The sequence below is a fragment of the Dreissena polymorpha genome, chromosome 3 (assembly GCF_020536995.1).
Source record: "Dreissena polymorpha isolate Duluth1 chromosome 3, UMN_Dpol_1.0, whole genome shotgun sequence".
Lineage (NCBI taxonomy): Eukaryota > Metazoa > Mollusca > Bivalvia > Myida > Dreissenidae > Dreissena > Dreissena polymorpha.
In genome coordinates, this window is record NC_068357.1 from 25978225 (window position 1) to 25992122 (window position 13898).

At 38.1% G+C, this 13898-nt stretch overlaps 3 protein-coding genes across 6 annotated transcripts in view; 1 reads left to right on the forward strand and 2 right to left on the reverse strand.

Moving 5' to 3' along the window:
- LOC127873344 (alpha-mannosidase 2x-like) overlaps window positions 1–3709 on the forward strand; it is a 26530-nt gene extending 22821 nt beyond the window's left edge. For both annotated transcript variants that reach the window (XM_052417192.1, XM_052417193.1), the window contains exons 21-23: window positions 393–526; window positions 965–1276; window positions 3134–3709. In XM_052417192.1, coding sequence (XP_052273152.1) covers window positions 393–526; window positions 965–1276; window positions 3134–3295 — 608 coding nt within the window. In that variant the 3' untranslated portion in view covers window positions 3296–3709. The remainder of the gene's footprint in view (window positions 1–392; window positions 527–964; window positions 1277–3133) is intronic.
- LOC127873351 (protein phosphatase 1 regulatory subunit 27-like) lies at window positions 646–7369 on the reverse strand. Its single transcript, XM_052417203.1, has 4 exons — window positions 6721–7369; window positions 5921–6137; window positions 4313–4463; window positions 646–3555 (listed from the first exon to the last, which is right to left on the reverse strand). Exons 2-4 carry the CDS (start codon window positions 6114–6116, stop codon window positions 3381–3383), a joined length of 522 nt encoding a protein of 173 aa, XP_052273163.1. The 5' UTR covers window positions 6117–6137; window positions 6721–7369; the 3' UTR covers window positions 646–3380.
- The window catches only part of LOC127873352 (protein phosphatase 1 regulatory subunit 27-like), a 318207-nt gene continuing 304954 nt past the window's right edge, over window positions 646–13898 (reverse strand). The window contains exon 5 of one of the 3 annotated variants that reach the window (XR_008046111.1): window positions 646–3051. The gene's annotated coding sequence lies outside the window, so the exon portion shown is untranslated. The remainder of the gene's footprint in view (window positions 3052–13898) is intronic. The other 2 variants (XR_008046110.1, XR_008046112.1) reach the window with 2 other exon arrangements.

The window sequence follows — 13898 nt, forward strand, 5'->3', positions numbered from 1 at the left end:
TGCAGTCGAAGGCGCAGACGGACCTCATTATTTTTAAAATGCATACATTATTGGGAACTTTCAGAGTGTTAAACATTTATTTCACAACACAAACACTTTTATTATTAATCGTTGACAAGAAAGGGACATCGATATCATTTTGCAGCTCGTACAATGATTGTGGAAGAGATTCATATATAAGCTGTGCTCTACAAAACTGGGCTTAATGCATGCTTAACGTGTCGTCCGCATAGGCTAATCGTGGATTACATTTTCCGTATGGGATTGTTCGTTTACAGGAAATATCTTCTAAACAAAAACTCAATTTAGGCAGAAAGTGTAATCCCTCATTAGCCAGTGTGGACTGCACCGGCTCACAGGATTGACACACAGTAAAGAAGTAAGTTTTTCAGGCTGGTTAGAGGTGATGTTGGATCGGCGACTGGTTCAGCATGATTGGAGGGGTCTAGGGGAAGGTGTCACTGACAACGTACCGACGAGAAGCACCTTCTTTCTGACGTTTGAAGAGTATTCAAGAACGAATATGGTAACACATATTTGAAATAGCATTCATTAGTATTAAACGACGAATCATCAGATCAATTTATGTTCTACATGATCGTTCATATATTTAAATCACATGTATAAAATTAATCTTAGATAGACAACATTTAACATTTTTATTGAGAATGTCTGCATCTCGGAAACATTAGGAGCGTATTTTATAACACAAATAATACACACACATTACATAGTGAATCACATCAGTGAATGAAATCACTGTAACGAAATATGTTAAGTTAATAAAAGTCAATATAATTACATAATGTTTACGGTGTTTTTTTAGAGTTCACTTAACCATGTGCTGTTTAGTTTCACACCTCATCGTGTAAAAGTTTGAACCATCTGTTTTGACACAAAATAGACATTTTGCTGTCCGTACTAATGACAATACAATTCCCACAAATTCGATCTTTGATTTTAGCGTGGAGACTCAGTGTGCCTTCAATCAACCCATACAATTCGCACATCGATACAGCTGAATAATCCACCTAAGTTGTTTGAAGTCATCAGGACAAACAGACCGAATAATCAAAACATAATCATGAAAGAAACATCAATAGATCTATCTGCTTTTGCAAATGCGATTGCGTTACCTTGTGATTATCATGTTGTAAACATGAAGACTATGATTGACTCGAATTCATTATCAAAGTTTGTGTTGATAACAATACATAGACAAGCTTCAAAATGTCATCAAAACGGAAATGACGAAACTAGCAGTTGTGCAAACAAGGTAAGAATTTGTAGTTGTAAGATCATTTTCAGCATACAATTATTTCTGTTCATTGAATATAAGATTTCTAATGTATGAAATAATATAACACATATGAATATCGTTTTTACTTTACTTACAATAATAGCAGTTATCGCATTTAAGTACGTATACGTAACTAGTTGCGCAATGATTCTGGCAGAGGCGCAACATGTTATTTCCTGTTTCGTCCATTATGCTGCGTTTACATTATGTTCCCGGCAGCCACGGCAGTCCCGTTTGTCCGAAACGTATCGCGCAGTGTGACTGTTGCGAATTTTTACCTTTTATCCTATGTTTGCTAGGTTGTGCTAAGTTTCCTTACGGTTTATCAAGGTATACGTGACGTGCCGTCGAAGCGAAAACGCGGTCTTTCGACGGTGCGCTAAGTTTTCTTCCACGGTCTGCCACGGATGTATAAATGTTGCTTCAAGGTACGATGCGTTCTGTTGAGTTCCCGCACGTTGTTTGCGTTTGTCATGCAGGTCTGAAACGTTGTACACGTTTGTCAATCATTTGTCACGTTCTGTCAAGGTACCGTGCGGATCAAACGTGAACATCCGAGAGGTTTCGAGCCGGATTGTGCTCCCGGTATACTAGTAAAAGAAAACTCTCAACACATCGGAACGGGTCGGAATAAACACGTAGCAAAACTGCTTCAATTATCCTAGCTTTCCGTGGTAATCTTGACAAAACGTAACAAAACTTAACATGTCGGGGAATTAATAGGATTCCCGTCAGAGTACGGACCCTTTTCGGGTTCTGTTACGGCCTGCTACGTACTGTCAAGTTTTGTTGCGTTGAAAAAGTTCTATCACGTTTCTCATTTCCACCGTGGCTGCCGTGGCAAATTTTTTGACAGTTTAAAATTTTGACACGGCAACCCCGGCAACCCCGTTGTGTCACGTTTGGCTATCCCGTTCCCCTACGTTGCCTCACGTTCATCCTGTTTCCTGCACGGTGGCCCGAAACGTGATTGCCGTGGTCGCCGGGAACATAGTGTAAACGCAGCATTAGACTCAGGGAGAGGCATGTTTCAGTATCTAGTACGTGAGCCATAGATAACTGAAAATGTCCATGTGTATTATAGTATTTGCCACACCCTTCACGTGGAATATGTCAGACCTCTCCGGCAAGCAATAGCTCTGTTATTCGATTGGTTAGATAATTGTCCGAGATTTTTATGCATTAAAATGTTACAGATAAACTATATCATGGCACATCATAATAAAATATATAAAACATATATGTTTTGGAACCAACATAAGTGTAGGTACTGAGGCCCAAGGACATTGTGAAATTCGGGGAAATCCGAGCAGATAATAATAATGATAATAATAATAATATAGATGTTAATGAATCGAATAATGCGTTTTTTTTCAAATGATCATATTTGAGTCATTTCGAATTGCAAGTTAACTATAAAAACAGAAAAAGTCTGTACTATCTTATTGGCTCTTTTTAAATCTCCACATTGTAAATGTAACCATTGTCATTCCGGTCGTTTAACAATATAATTATTTCTAAATATTTTAATGGTTAGCGTTTTTTGTTTACACTACCGTGTTTTAAAATATGTGTCCAGAATTTAATGTACCATTAATCTGGGACTAACTGAAATGGTCCTCCTTTATATTTTTATAAGTCGATTTCAAATGACATTTTATTTCATAGATCGATAGCAAATGACAGAAACTTGAAACTTCTCATCGATCAGTATAACGCGCTTGGTGTCAATAATAAACAAGAAGTTACACCTCGTAATAAGCAATTCCGGTTTAAATGATTTTGTTGCAATCAGAGATATCGATCACTTGTCAACTTGTGCGTTTTTTCCAGGTCAGTTCAAAATGGGGAGAATTTCTGCCATTCGCCAAAGAAATATGGGAGACCACACTTAATGGTATTGAGAAAAGGCGTCCACTTGCGATTGAGGATAACATTCATGTGGATGTTTTTAACATAAAAACATTTTTAATAACATTTAGAGAAATCAAATAGCCCATACAGATACAGACAGTGTCCTCAGTATATGGTAGAAGGAAGCGGAAAAACTCAACGGTAAAGACGGTGACAGAATTCGTCGTTAGTCGAACACCTTCCTAACTTTCGGTGTATGACGCGTGTTTGGAACAACTGCTAATCGAGTAGGGGCACGAATTGCCCTCCTAGTGACAGGGTCATCGGGCTCAATTAAATCTGCAGGAAGTTCCCCGTCGTCAGTTCGTACGTTCTTGTCAGCCCCGTGCTCCAGTAGAAGCCTGTGGTATTGAAAAACGAATTCATTTTGTACAGCAGAATTAATTTATTGCTGTTTCATGTCTTATATGTGTGCTTTCATATGTTATATGTATGAAGTTTGTTACCGCTGTAAACTAAATTTATTTTTCTTAATAAAGGTTTACTAAGTCTTAACTGTTATTGCAATACCTAGTATATCAGCGACTTATATTTTTCTAATAAATTATAGTTTCGGAATGCAATAGGAATGTATTTAAGATTAAGGCCATGCAAAGTGATTCTGTACTAATCGTACCCATTAGTTTTCGAAACCTCCAATATGGCAGGAAAAAGAAACTCACAAAAATCGATTTAAAGATAAAACGGTTTCAAGGAAGTTAAACACGCTAAATATATCATCAAGACATTAGTAGTAAACATGCATCAGAATTTTAAGTGCGCAAAATGAATATGTTTAAAGATTATAAGTAAACACATTAATTATTTTAATGTCTTCACAAATGTGAAGTAACTTTTCAGGACATGTACCCCTGGTTCAAATTTGCGTTTTGTTTATGTTCGGGAATCCGACCGCTTACCAGCACGAGAGCGCTAAACAAACACCTTGGTATGGCCTTGACTTGCTGAGGAAAATGCTTTATTTTCCTGACCGATTTTCGATACGTGTTGACATTCCGTTTAGGTAAGAGATCCAATATCCTTTCATCTGGTTTTACTTTGAAATCACTGACACTATTGTCTGTGCGTGTTTTCTAAAAACATACTACTATCGCTTACTTGACTATGTCAGAATGACCGTTTGCACAGGCAGCATGTAGAGGCGTCCAGCGGTCTTCGTCCTGTTTGTTAATGTCCGCTCCGTGAGAAATCAGCAGCCTCACTGCGGCCACGTTCCCATCCAGGACCGCCTGATGAAGAGGCGTCACACCTAAAGAAAACGAAACAATGAAAATGCGTAAGACATGAAGAAAAAGAAACAATTATCATTTCAAAAGAACAAGTTAATATTCTAGAGTGTGACGTGTACAACGAGAAAAATGTAGGGAACGAGTGTGAGCGTACTTCACCATCCGGATGTCGCAGGTTACAGCCACTCACATTTGTTTGGCTTACAATCAGAAGTTCAAGAAAGTTGTAGACCATTCATTTTGGTTTCGGTTTTGAGAGAAAAATGCTGATTTAACGTGCGATCGAAGATAGAGCGACCATCTCCTTTTTCGAATAGGCGATTAGTCATGTTCCTATTCGAAGAGGGCGGTATTGAGAAGCGCACCGTGCGTCCGTCTGTCCTGTCCGTCTGTAAGAAATGTCATGTCACGGTCATAACTTTAGCATATATTGATGGCACTTTATCTTGCAACAAATTCCGCCATCATTTATTAGACGACGTTTCGAGTGAAGCACACTATAATTACCTTTAAGGTCAAGGTCAAATTTAGCCATAAAAGCTAGCCAATTCCTGTCTTAGACGTAAGTTTGGCATATATGGATTGATTTAGAAACTGTACAAATGTTAACCATCATAAGTAGACGTGTCGCGTGTAACACTTATCTTCCTACCACAAAGGTCAAGGTCACTCTTCTAGGTCAAATAAATAGTTTTGCAAAAAACAGTTGTAAATTCCAGCCTCAGCAATATTTTGGCCATATAAATGAAGGTTTTAATAACTGGCACAAATGTAATCCATAAAACGACAACCTGTCGAGTGTAGCACTACCACAAAGGTCAAGGTTGCACTAAGAATTCAAAGGTCGAATTTTGCCATGAATCAGTTTTTTTCTAACCAGTATTTTTGTTATTCATAGTGCTATTCTAAAGAAGATGATCACTAATGGCCACCAAAAGGAGACGGTGTTTGCTTTGTAAAACCTGTCTCTACCTCAGACGTCCATGACACATTTAAAAGATCAAGGTCGACGTTGGCCACAAATCGGCATTTTCGGGCTATACATTTGTCATTTATCATGCAATTTAAAATTTCTGACCACAAATGACTACCACGAGGGACTGAGTCTCATTACCTCAAATTCACGGACACAGTAACGTAAAATTTGGCTATAAAAAGCTAGCTTGTGACATGAGCGTTGTTTAAAAACAAGAGAGCAATGTTTCCCATGGACACATGTTTTGTTCAACTCTAACAAAAACACAATCCCCGAAGAAGTTTCGATTGACACTTCCTATTGATAACAGGATATTAACGTGATGAACATTAAATAGCAGAAAAGAAGTAAATTGTGTTTTGTAATACAAAATAATGACTTTCTCGAACGTTCGAAAAACATATTTGAAATAATAATAATCAGCATAATAATAATCAGTATTATTATTAAAAAGTACTAAGAAATGCTTAATTTGCTCTTTAATTTGAACAAAGGCCCTACCTACGTCATTGAGGGCGCTAATATCAACTAGCAGACTTGCACGCTTCAGCATATGATCCAATGCTGCGACGTCATTCTCCTTGATGTGGTCAAGAAACACCAATTCGTCTGGAAAACGCACGCCCTTTCTCGGCTGCTTCGTGTTCGGCGCAGGAGTGGGGTTCTGTTTGACGTACATACTGATCCGTCGACTCATTTTGATGATTTTCTTGTAGGGCTAAAACATTGTAGTGGTTCCGATTACCCGACTAACTCCATTTTTTCTTATTACCATAGAGTATTAGTTATTAACAGTGAAACAAAATATACGATAATTAGCATGATTTTATTTTACACAATCTTGTGTATAGATGCTGCATCTATAATATAATTTATATGTTTTGGAAAGTGAATCAGTGCCAAACTTTTTTTTTTAACGAGAGATATCAACAAGTTTATGAAAATATACATATTAAGCATCTTTAAATTCATGTATAACTGAGTGCAGAGACTGGCCATCAGGAAGTACTTATAGTTAAATCGGGCGTTAAACGAGAGCACAGGATCTTATTTGCCCTTAACTTATGACTAAGTTGTATGTAATGACTAATTATATACATTAACTAATCATCGATCGCTATCTTTTTATGTGTGTACTCCAAAATAAAATATTTGTATTTGTTAAATACCATTTTTTCCCGATGGCATAACGTTACAGAGCTAAATGTTTATTCATGTAAATGCAAAATTAAAACTTGTTTTTATTGAGCCTTATAAACCAATAAAAAACGTTGTTATTACACAAGAAAAATAATAATTACCGATCTGATGTTCAGGACGACAAAGACGCTTTGGTGTTTTTCTCGAAGATCGTAAAATCCTTGATTTTAAGTTCTGTATAACGGATTTTCCAAAACCAAAAGGTAATCTTCTGGACGAACTTATCACAGAACTCAAATCACAATGTGCACGAAAAACACAATTTACCTCACTTTTTAGTTGACTCCTGAACTATATGATTAAGTTATGTTTATATATAATACATCAAATATACTTAAACATTGTGCTTGTTATTTTTATTTTTATATCCGTTTCGCCCCGTCCATTATTAATACCAGTACAAATAACTAACGCCAAAATAATACATGTGAAACATATTTGACAAACAGATTGCGAGATTTAATGTCGCACTGAACTCCCTAACATTAAATTCGCATTCAACTTTAACAATTCGTCATAAGCTTTTATCCTCAAAAGCGCAAGTCGGTCAATCGAATTCACGAATTTGATATATTCATGCACGTTTACCAAATGTTGATGAGTTGAGACCACGAATAAACTTCCTCAGTGAACGAACAATCGTATACTTCACAATTGCCATGTGAAAATAATCATTGTGTGTAAATCTATCCACTAAACGACAAACAATAAACTCGATGTTGAGATGTTTATCATACATTAACTTCGCGATGCGGAAAACGATGGGATGAATTTCACGGAAATTAAGACGAATAATGTTCAAACGGTTTGCTTACATTGACCTATCCGTGATTCACTGAAAACTGAATGTACTTGGATTGTGAATGGTTTCAAATTCACCATTAAGTAATAATGCACGCTTTGTATACAATTTGTCGTATGTTTTAATTGTCTAACTCATTTTTAAGCGAATATAAAAGCTGTTTTAGTGTAAGTGACACAGCTTTAAAGCAGAGTTAATATTTACTATCACATGTACTATTCTTTAACAAGCCAATTACATATGTAAATTGTGTCATTGCAGTGCCTGTTAACAGCAGATTTCTATTTTGTACAAAGAGTAGTGTACATTTTTACTTTGTTAAGTATGTGAACGATCGAATATATCTTCCATACAAGATTACGCAAGCACTTGCCATAATCTTTATTCACACTTTAATAATAATAAAGTCTTGAGTCTTTGAGTCTTTGCTAACGTCTATACCTTTACACAAAATTGTTATTGTTCTTATTTTTATCATTTTATCAAGACATTCTTGTTAATAACTTTTTAAAATTTAACAAATTTAAGTTTACAACTATATCCATTCAGCAATGTCCGAGTGATTTCCCTTTGAATGAAATCTTCATTTTGTTGTCTTATATACTCGTATTTGTACACATATACTCTCGGGTTTACAGTAAAATACTCGTGTTTGACTCCAATAAACGTGTGTGTTTACATTTATATGCTCGAATTAATAAAAGTAAATCACTTAATAATTTGATAATATACCAAGTTAGTTACATTACATGTGTTTTTTTCCTTTAAGTTTTAACAAAGTAGTTTTAAGTTAATATATAGATCAAGTGGTCGTTTATTGACTGTTGTACTTTTTAGTATGATACAGGGCACATTTGTCTTGTTGAATTTTCAGGCAGCCGTACGAAAAATTAAAATACAAGAGTAGGTGAATGTTATCGTGTTATTACACCAAACTGAGACAACGTGCCTTTTTACTTAAAGCACATTTGGAATACTGGAAAACCTTCCCCCCCCAGGATATGCGAGTCTTGCGTTAAGATTAATGTAAAACTGAAAACACACATCAATTGTTAGTTACAATATTACGATTGAGCATTATTGTTTATTCTTAAAATTGGCTTTATCATCGGACACGGTAACAAGTGACGCTTTTATGTAAGTGTTCTGATATGTAAATGAAGATGATGATACTGATATTGCTGTTGATAATGGCATATTATAATATTTAGCATGTGGAATGTCATTCGGTACCCCTCGCAGATTATCATAATCGGACTCGGGAGAAATACGGGTTGAAAGTAGTCCGCCAACGTGATATCATTCTAAGAATGTTACAACAACAAAAACAATAACAACGATGGCGTCCATAATTCCTGTAGAGTTTGTACTTGCTCTGGCTTCAGAGCATAGAAAATCCCCATTTTCATCTTTGCAAAATGTAAACAACTCGCAAAACCGGCCATGTTTGTTTTTACTATGTAATTTTGATTCGCGTAGGCCCGCGTAGGTAGACCACAATACCGCTTCCGAAATGTGTATTCATACTATCTCCTTCGAGGTACTTATTCGATGTTTGACGGAAAGGGCCGAGAATGTGCGATTGGTGGAATGTATAATTGGAAATTATCTATACCTTCCGAGATAAAAGGCACAAAAAACAATTTGTAATGTTTGTCGTATTTATTTGAATCTTTTTTGTTTTGATTGTCACTTCAAACTGGTAAGTATTTTATTACTACATTATGTGCACAATTAATTAATACTCTTCTGCGTTTTCTTTATGTGGCTCCATAGCGGCGAAATCGTTGATTATAACCTTGATTTATAAGTTTCTATAAGACACGCGTCATGCGAAAATAGGCTTTAAGTCCTATCCAGCTAGCATAGCTCCAGCCCTGTCTGCGATTCCGCGCTATCTGGTCAACAGCCACCCCGTCCACTAATGAGACCACAAAACATTGCTTGACTTTATTGTGGGTAACGTAGCTTTTGACAAGACTGCGTGAAGGCAAAGGCTGGTATGAAGTTACGCTGGCCGCCGCATATGACATATGGCCCATTTTCTTATGACGCGGCTCATAAATGTGTTTGCTGTTAGTGTTAGTGCTGTAACAACATATTGAGCAAAACATGCCATCACAGTTATACCTCTTAAATGTACACATTTAAGGTCGCCGTGGTGTAATGGATATGGTGTCCGCCTTGCGACCGGGAGGTCACGGGTTTGATCCCCACCGTGGGAGCGTTCTTTAGATCTCCCCCAAAGACACCAAGTACTGGTTCTAGGCCCAGGAAACGGACTCGAGAGCGTTTATATAAGCCTAAGGCTTTCGACGCAATCGAGCTAAAATAAATAGGTTTAAACTAAATGTACACACGTAGAAGGAAGAATACACATAGTCGCGCACGGTTGTACTTGCTATGCAAATATATCCTTCTTGGTGCATAAATAATCTATTGTTTTCCTTGTTTTCTATACTTGAATAGCTTGTAGATGTTTACCGTACAAACCTTTTGACGTACTTTTGAAGTAATTTCCTTAAGCCGTGTTAAATAAATAATTGATGATAACTCGTAACAATGTCCATACTATTAAAGGTAGGTCTTTTGGTATGATTTTTTTGCTTTAAATCTTATAAATTTAATTGACACAATACTCCTTTTTAATGTTAAAATTTTATAGAAAAAATACAAATAAAGATTTTCGTCTTTTGTTATGGAATTATTAACGATTAAAATTATATCATATTGACCGCAATATAGCACTTTTCATATAACTTGAGAAAATGTGCAAACACGTAGGAACAAAGGAATTTGCATTTCTTTATCATTTTTGCTGATTTTTTTTTGTAGAACGGTGGCAGTTAAGCGACACGCATGCACGCATTTAAAATTATATCAACAGCTACACAGTTTCTTTGGATAGTTAAATGGTTAAATATTTGCACTGTACCACTATGTTCTTTTGATTAAATTTATTTGTACGACGGTTTCCATTATCACTATCATGTTGTTCACCCCGAAAAAAATGAGAAACTATTCGTCTCTCTGTCTGCTGTAGAAAAAAGTATTCATTCAGTTAAACAGTGCAGTGCATGCTTATTTTAAGATAATTACGTTCTTTTTGCACCACGATTTCATTGTGGTCTACCATAGGGTTGATGTTCTAGATACTATATAAAGTGATATGGGCATTTTTCACTGTTGAATTGAGCTGAAAAGAATTAACAGGTCAAAAGAGATTGTCTTGTGATCGTATAAAAGGAAGAAAGCGTTGTGTCTAGTTCTGAATCTATTTCTAATCTCAATGTAATCAAAACAACGTACTCACAGATATGACGTTAACGTCACGTGACGTTCCGCGCAATGGCGTGAAAGCGTCGTAACATGTACAAATTCCCAACATACTCGGGGCCGCAAAATGTGAATAAACACATAGAAATACATCAATATGCACTTAAAATATCGAAGCATTAAACAAATAATTTTATACATTCAACATTAATAATAAATCACGGACGAAAATGCATTTTTAACAAAACGTTCTTAACACAATTATTGTCTTTCGCTACATTTATCAGTTAATTTATGACACTGTTTCGTCTCCGACCTCCAATAGATATAGTTTGGTGATTGGGCGATTCGTTATACCCCCATCGGTCCGAATGTTTGCGGCTCGTACTCGTCCGTCGTTGCCTTGTATGAGCGCCTCGACCCTTGCCAATTTCCATCGTGACCGTGGACCTTCATCGTGTACCATGACGATGTCGCCGACTTTAATCGTATGCTCATAACGCCCGGAAATCCGCTTGTTTTCGCGTAAAGCTGTGAGGTATTCACTTCTCCATCGAGAGCGGAAATCGTCGATGAGTTTTTGCTGCATTCGCGCTCGTTTGGAAATGTTCTCTCTGGTGATGATATTTTGAGGATCCAAATCCACGTCACGGCTGTAGGGTAGCACTGTGATTCGGCGACCGGAAACAAGATGAGAAGGGGTCAGCGGCAGCGAGTCACTGTGCGCGGTGCTGATGTAGGTCAGAGGTCAATCATTAATAACAGCTTCTATTTCCGTGATCACAGTCGATAACGTATGGTAGTCAACGTAAGAGCGTCCTAGCACTTTCTTGATAGACGTTTTCGTTAACCCAATCAAACGCTCCCACCAGCCTCCATACCATGGAGCACGTTTGATGATGAAGCGCCACTCTGTTCCTCTTCTGCTAAGTTCCGTATGTATTCTCTCGGACGCGAAAAGATTCATTCTTAGTTTGGTTCGCTGCACCTACAAATGTTGTTCCATTGTCTGAAATCATCATCCGCGGTACTGAGCGTCGACTATAGAATCTGCGATAGGCTTGTACGAACGTCTCTGTGGACAAATCGGGTACCAGCTCCAGATGTAATGCACGGGTGGAAGCACATGTAAACAGGCAAATGTATGCCTTCGTGTCTTGACCGTCTGTACCACGTACCTGTAACGCTCCAGAAAAGTCAACACCAGTCACAGTGAATGGGTCCGCTTCTTCCACTCTCACGGCGGATAACGGTGATGGATCCGGTGCAGAGTATGGCTTGCCTACAACTCTTCTACATGGCACGCATTTCTTAAGCACATGCTGTACACAGCGTCTAACTGCAGGAATCCAGTGTTTCTGACGTATGAAAGTCACTGTCGAGTTTGGACCAGAATGTAGAATTCTTTCATGAGCGTTTATCACCACTAGTCGAGTGAATGTATGTCTCTGGGGTAATAGATACGGAAACTTCACAGTCTCCGTAACCGAGGCATTATGTATACGTCCTCCATATCGCAGTAAGTCACTATCATCAATGCACAATTTCAGTTGTTTCACCAGTGTCGCTCGTGAATGACCATCTCGAAGACATTGAATGTCTTCTTTATATGAAGAAAGTTGAACACTCGATATCCATACTTTCTCTGCATCAAGTAGCTCAGATGCGGTCAATGATCTAGACTGTGATAGGCAATTGTTCTTGCATTTCTTGATAAATCGTAATACATATGCTGTCACGCGCAGTAACTGCTGTAAATTACCGTATTTCGCCATGCAGTTCACCGCTTGAACTCCATGAACTTCCTGTTGATCTGGTTCAATAACCGCTTGCATTGATGGATGGCAACATGTTTCTGCGACGCAGACAGCTGTGTTCTTGGGTTCCCATGCCGGCCAACTTCCGGGATCCGTTACCCAACGCGGCCCTTTGACCCAAAGATCGCTTTGCATAAACTGCTCTGCTGAGATTCCGCGGGTTAACAGGTCAGCGGGATTATCTTGTGTAGGACAATATCGCCACTCATGATTTGGTAGAAGTGAACTTATTTCAGCAACACGGTTTTTCAAAAATCTTGGTAGAGCACGTGTAGAAGCTAACCAGTGCAAGACTATTTGACTGTCAGACCATAGTTGTACATTCTCAATCTCCAATTCTTTTTGTACGTGTTTGGTAAGTCGCGCCCCAATGAGGCCAGCCATCAGTTCCAATCGTGGTAGGGTAAGGGATTTGAGAGGAGCGACGCGGGACTTCGCAATCAACAGGGAGCATTCATGTCCGGTACAGATGTAAACTGCAGCACCATATGACGTCATACTTGCATCACAAAACACTTGAAGAGAAATGTGTTCATAATTTCTTGATGATGTGTTCTCTAACAAGTAACGATTTACTCTGTAAGAAGCAAGTGTGTTCAAGTCTGACGCCATGTCGCTCCACTTCCGGTATAACTCTGGTGATACTGGAGTGCCCCATGAATACTTCATTTTCCACAGTTCTTGTAACTATATCTTTGCACGAATAGTCACCAGTGAAAGAATGCAAAGGGGATCGTTAATTTTCGAAATATGCTGTAATATTTCTCTCTTTGTCACAGTTTCAACAACAGGAATGTGTCTTAGTGGAAAGCACAATGTGTCCTCATCTGAGGTCCACCTCATTCCGAGAATCTTTGTTTGTTCATCAGTGTCGAGTACACAGTCAACACTAGCTATGCCACGCAAAATTTTGCTATTGAAGTTCCAGGAGCGTAAATTGAAATTTGCAGCCGACATCAATTCCCAGGTATCGTGATAAATGTTCACGACGTCACTCTCCTCCTGGAAACCGGAAACGATGTTATCAACATATATACCGCGGCGAACATGGTCACTCACCCAGTTTTCCTTGTTGTAGTCTAGGTGTTTTAAGATTGTCTAACACAAAATGAAGGGCGAGCATGTTGCGCCAAACAACACCGTTTTAAACCGGTACGTCATCAATAGACTGTTTGGATCTCGAGGATTTCGTAACCATATGAACCGGGTAGCATCACGATGTCTCTCATCTAGGGCAACATGTAGGAATGCTTTTTTGATGTCCGTTGTTACGGCGTACTTGTTTAATCGGAAGCGCATTAGAATACCAGTTTGGTCGTTCAGTTCCGGTGGAGTCGTTCAGGCTTGGTTCGTTGGACGATCTCAGACAGCTACAATCGTAAAC

Coding starts and splice junctions, on each gene's coding strand:
- LOC127873351 (XM_052417203.1), bottom strand. CDS start 6,116: ATGAGTCGACGGATCAGTATGTACGTCAAACAGAACCCCACTCCTGCG. Junction 4,464..5,920: donor TAGCGCCCTCAATGACGTAG/GTAGGGCCTTTG, acceptor CGTTTTCTTTAG/GTGTGACGCCTCTTCATCAG. Junction 3,556..4,312: donor GGTCATTCTGACATAGTCAA/GTAAGCGATAGT, acceptor TCAATACCACAG/GCTTCTACTGGAGCACGGGG.